We start from the raw sequence: 6000 nt of genomic DNA on the forward strand, positions 1-6000 counted from the left end.
TTAATATGACAAAGGGGGACTGTTAGATATAACCATCAAACTAGGTGATAGAATTAATAGTTTATATTTAAAGGCACGTATATCTGCCTTCTCCTCTCTCCTGTATTTTGGCTTGACCTGCTGACCCTTGGTGCAGGCTCCAGTCCCTTTTTCCACACACACACACACACCCATTAACACATACATGGACACACATACACACACACAAACCCCTCTCACACACACACACACGCGCCTCACACACACACACACACCCATTAACACATACACATAGATGGACACACATACACACACACAAAACCCCTCTCACACACACCCACACACGCGCCTCACACACACATACACACACAGGGGCGGACCTTCCTACAGGCGATATAGGCGGTCGCCTAGAGCGCCACCCAGAGGGGGGCGCAAAAAAAATATTTTTATTTTTTATTTTTTTTATTTTTTTTATTTTTCTTTCTGTGCAGTTTTGGCGCCCCCCTCTATATCTGCAACCATTATTTTTACATAAAAAAAATTCTAACATAAGGGAAAATGAGCCAAAAATCTAAAACGGTCGGTCGGTCTGAGCCTCAGCTTTAGGTGTTCACAGTCAGAACATGCTAGAGCGCTGTGCATTGATGGGTATCGGTCAAGTGGTTATAGAATTGAACGTTGAGGAAAGAAAGACTAACGTTAGAGAACTATGAAGAAAAAAGCCAAAAAAAAAAAAAAAAAATTAATGAATTAAACAGTGAATCTCGCCTAGGGCGCCAAATGGGCTAGGTCCGCCCCTGTACACACACACAAACCCCTCTCACGCACACACACACACGCGCCTCACACACACACGCGCGCCTCACACACACACCCCTCACACACAACGCACACTCATACACACTTACAAACACATACACACAGGTAGTCTCCCACATGGCCCTAGGAAGTCATTTACTAGCCTCAGACACATGGCCCTGGGAAGTCATTACTAAGCCTCCTCTTCCGAAGCACACACGCACACACGCTCACATGCACACACACACACATCGCTCACCTACACTTACTGGCGCATACACACGGATACACACCAACTGTCATGAAAATCACGAAAGGACCCTTGACTAAGTGCGGGGTCAAACAGGTAAACTAGTTACATACAGACATAATTACTTTGAACTCTCAATGATCTGCTCGCATCGCACGTACTCACTCAAACACATAAACAAACATATACACAACATGTACACAACAGCCCCAAATGAGGGGGACTTCAGGGACTCATTAGCCCAGGCCCCCACCGCTACGGAAAAACACGTGCTGGGACCCCCCTCCCACCTAACCGTGCGGATTCTCTTTGTTCTCAACTAGGACTGTGACAGCTATCATCATTAAACCAGAAAGAGGTGTGTCTAACTACAAATGTATAAAAGGGTGTATCTGTCTATTATCGTGGCCATTCTGCGTTTGTCTGAAGTACAAGCAGGTGGTCCGGATTGAGATTTGTCCTCCTTGTGTTCTCCTTGTCCTCTGAGATAAAAAACCTTGCAGCCATCTGACTCAACTGTGTCTCGCCGCTTCTTTCAACTAAAAGAACTCAGTGTTAGTTTACATTATAGGAGGAGGCCCGTGGGAGAATTTCCTTTTACGGTGTTGGGCTCGGGTCGCAGACGTTTAGATGTTGTTTGTAGACTCGCCCGCTGTTCAGGGCTTGTTTAAAGGCCAATCTTAGTGTGGTAACGAGGCACATGCTTATCAAAAGCATCCAGTGCATCTTATGTCCCGACTGCAATAACGGTGGCAGTTACAACGGGTGTATGTGAGCTTAGATGTTAAAAATCATGAGCGCATTCGTCTCACCACTGACACTTGGCAGCCATGACACACACACACACACACACACACACACACACACACACACACACACACACACACACACGCTCACACACACACACACACACACACACACACACACACACACAGACACACACACACCCACACACACACACACAGGCATGTACACACACACACACACACACAGACATGCACACACACACACGCACCCACACACACGCAGACACACACACACACACACACGCAGACATGCACACACACACACACACACACGCACACACACACGCACAGACACGCACACACACACACACAGACACACACACGCACACACACACAGACACACAGACACACGCACACACACACACACACACACATGCACACACACAACACAGACACGGACACACATACATTTACATTTTTACATACCTAACCTAACCCTTATCATAACCCCTTACCTAAAATAGAGATTCCATTAAAAAATTTATTAAATGTTAAAAATATCAACGATTTTGGACTTTTTATAAACAATTTTACTTAGCAGCTTGGCTGTTTGGTAACAACCTAATTCCTGACTGCCCAACCGTTGCTCTCTCCCCCTTCTGCTGTAATTGGTGGAGCTGTTTACTTGCTCCCTCCCCCTTTCTGCTGTGATTGGTGGAGCGCTTTACTTGCTCCCTCCCCCTTTCTGCTGTGATTGGTGGAGCTGTTTACTTGCTCCCTCCCCCCCTCCTGCTGTGATTGGTGGCGCTATTTACTTGCTCCCTCCCCCCTCCTGCTGTGATTGGTGGAACTGTTTACTTGCTCCCTCCCCCCCTCCTGCTGTGATTGGTGGAGCTGTTTACTTGCTCCCCCCCCCCTCCTGCTGTGATTGGTGGAGCTGTTTACTTGCTCCCTCCCCCCTCCTGCTGTGATTGGTGGAGCTGCTTACTTGGCGTAGGCCTTCTCCACCAGGGCGCTCCAGAACTCGTTGCTGTCGTTGGAGTGACAGTATACCAGCCCTCCGTTGGCCGTGGGCAGGCGGTCGTCTATCACCACGTCGACCCACTCGCCAAACTGCCAGAACCGGAAGTGGAACATCCCTGTGTAGGATTCTGGCTTCTCCTTGTCCCACTCCTGGTCCTTCCAGTCAGGAATCACCTGAGAGAGGGGGGGGAGAGAGAGAGAGAGAGAGAGAGAGAGAGAGAGAGAGAGAGAGAGAGAGAGAGAGAGAGAGAGAGAGAGAGAGAGAGAGAGAGAGAGAGAGAGAGAGAGAGAGAGAGAGAGAGAGAGAGAGAGAGAGAGAGGATTTATAAGAATTCTACGTGCTGATAAGTTGACTTCAGCTCTGGTTCTGTTGTGGTACAAAAACCTTTGTAAAACACTAATCTTCCGTGAGAATTTTATAAACTTTGGACCTGTATGACGATAAGACTTCAGGCTATGGAACCGTTATGTTTTTCAGCTCCTACCTCTCAGCTTGAACTTAAAAACAGGCATCTGGCAACAAGTCAACACAAAAGTCAGGAGCACATTTATTTCAGTGCGTTCAAACCTCTGTTTATCTAATAAATTTTTAGCAAAGTGATTTAACTTTATTGTGTAAGAAACTACAGAATGTTACCTTTCAAAACAGACCAGATTCATGCATGTGCTATAAGTATAAAGTATAATAAATCGCAAATTACTTTGCAAAATGTGGGTATGCTTAAGGGGTTAACATCCTTATGCATCCCCCTTAATATTGTACACACACACACACACACACACACACACACACACACACACACACACACACACACACACACACACACACACACACACACACACACACACACACACACACACACACACACACACACACACACACACACACACACCAACATATCAAGAGTGACATAAATAAAGAAACGATCCACTGAGCTATGACCACCCCGTCTCCCAGAAGCCCTCGGGAAACTCCCAGAGTTCCCTCTTGCACGTCATCACGGGCGCTTGTTGCCTAGCGCCCTCACACATCACCACCCAGCCTTCAGCACTGCAAAACTATATTCAAAAGACATTCTAACAAAAAAATACAGCAGCATCGAACATTAGGAACAGTTTGACACATATAGACACATGTTCGGTCTCTGTAACGGCCATTCTGTCCAAATGCTAGGTCTGGAAACAAGATAGAAAAACGAACTACCGTAAATCCTCAAATATAGGACAGGTCTTGTATTTACCTCGGCTGCAAAGAGCACCAGGCCTTTATTAGAGAGAGGATTATAAGAAGCAGGCCTTAATTTCACAAACTGGCCAATTGTAATTGTGATTGATTGATTGATTTTATTTAGACATAAACATATACAGATCACATGAGAATTTGCTTTGTCAGGGTGAAACTGTGGTGGATTAACGTAATTCACACACTGAAGTTGGAACTGTCTATAGGTTGCGGGGTCCGGGGACGATTTAGCGTGTGGTACCTTCTCGACTACCTCAGTCGAATTGATTGATTGATTGATTGAAAAGTTTATTAACAGATTGCAGAATGGGTACAGTACAGTACATCTCAATACATACAATTGTTAAGGGGATGCAGACCAGAGAAAGACTTTCGTCTTGTTTCCACCAGGGTCCCCCATTTTCAATTCATCATAACATATATGACATACATGACATACAGATAGACAGTACTGCTACATCTATACATTTATGACATATCAGATTTGCAAATACAGTACTGTTTGTGATACAAAAGTGTCCAGAAAAGGAGTGTATATACATTTGGCGTAGAAACTGTACATTGGAGGAGGTTGGTGGGGTGGGGTTGGGTGGGTTGGGTGAGGGCTGTACATTGGAGGTGGGGGGGGGGGGGTTGGGTAGGGGACACACACACATTTTACACTGTACATTGGAATATTGACAAAGCCTTACTTGGTCATTTACTGTACAACTAGGTTAGGACATTTGTAGGGGCCAGTTTCGAATTGCAGTCTCACGTAGGTGTTTTTTGAGAGTGTTTTTGAAGGTGGGTAGTGATTCACATTCCTTTACAGCTTTAGGCAGGGCGTTCCACATTGATGTGGCATAATTGCGAAACGTGTTTAGTCCCTTGTTTGAGCCGAATCTGGGTTTTACATGATTTGTGGAGCTCCCTCTGGTGTTGTGATCGTGGTATTCACTGACCTTTGGGAAGTATTTTGACATGTACATGGGTACCTTGGTCGCGTAGTGTATCTTGTAGACCAGGCCCATTGCAAGTTGCTGTACTCTGTCGTCTACTCTAAGCCATCCTAGGTTGTCAAAGTGGGCAGGGGTGAGGTGGGTTCTAGGAGTCAGGTCAAGTAGTAGTCTGACTAGCTTGTTTTGAGATGTTTGTAATTTGTTTTTTAGTGCCTTTGAGGTGCTTTGGTACCATGAGGTGCAAGCATAGTCGTAGTACCCTTGAATGAGTGCTCCTGCTAGAGTTTTCAGGGTATTCTTGTTTACCAGAGAGGAGATCCGGTACAAGAATCGCGTTCGTTGGTTGACTTTTTTTATTACATTGGATGCCATTTTGTCACAGGAAAGATTAGCCTCTAGGATGGAACCCAGGTAGGTAATTTCATCTTTCCTTGTGATAATATTGTCACCCACTGTAACCGAGAAGCCGTCGGTCTTGCTGAGTTTGTTATTTGAACCGAAGAGAATGGACTCTGTTTTGCCCATGTGTAATGATAGTTTGTTGTCGGCGAGCCATATGCAGATTTTGCCTAGTTCCGAGCTGAGGGCTTTTTCAACCTGTAACTTGTTCTTGTCAGAGACCAGCAGGGCTGAGTCGTCCGCAAACAGGAACAAGTTGCAGTCACAAGCTGACGACATGTCATTTGCATAAATTAGGAATAGTAGCGGTCCTAGTATGCTTCCTTGTGGAACACCACAGCTCACTGTGAGGGGGGGGGATAGGGTACCGTTTACTTCCACCATCTGTTCCCTCCCCTCCAGGTAGGATTGTATCCAGCTCACTGATAAACTATCAAAACCAATTGCTTTTAGCTTGTCAATCAGAATGGTGTGATTGACAGTGTCGAAGGCCTTTTGTAGGTCCAGCATGACCATGCCGCAGTATTTGCCCGCGTCCACCTCTTGTTTGATGTGGTCATTCAAGTAGAGAAGGCATGTGTCAGTGGAGTGGGATGTTCTGAAGCCAGATTGGAATTCGTA

General features: G+C 45.7%; 1 protein-coding gene across 1 annotated transcript in view; it reads right to left on the reverse strand.

Annotated features, from left to right (window-relative positions):
• The window catches only part of LOC311224673 (calpain-5-like), a 339044-nt gene that overhangs the window by 51806 nt on the left and 281238 nt on the right, over positions 1-6000 (reverse strand). Inside the window, exon 4 of the mRNA XM_084309752.1 lies at positions 2762-2970. Coding sequence (XP_084165878.1) covers positions 2762-2970 — 209 coding nt within the window. The remainder of the gene's footprint in view (positions 1-2761; positions 2971-6000) is intronic.

The sequence above is a fragment of the Notolepis coatsorum genome, assembly GCF_963971535.1.
Source record: "Notolepis coatsorum genome assembly, chromosome: 1".
Taxonomy (NCBI): domain Eukaryota; kingdom Metazoa; phylum Chordata; class Actinopteri; order Aulopiformes; family Paralepididae; genus Notolepis; species Notolepis coatsorum.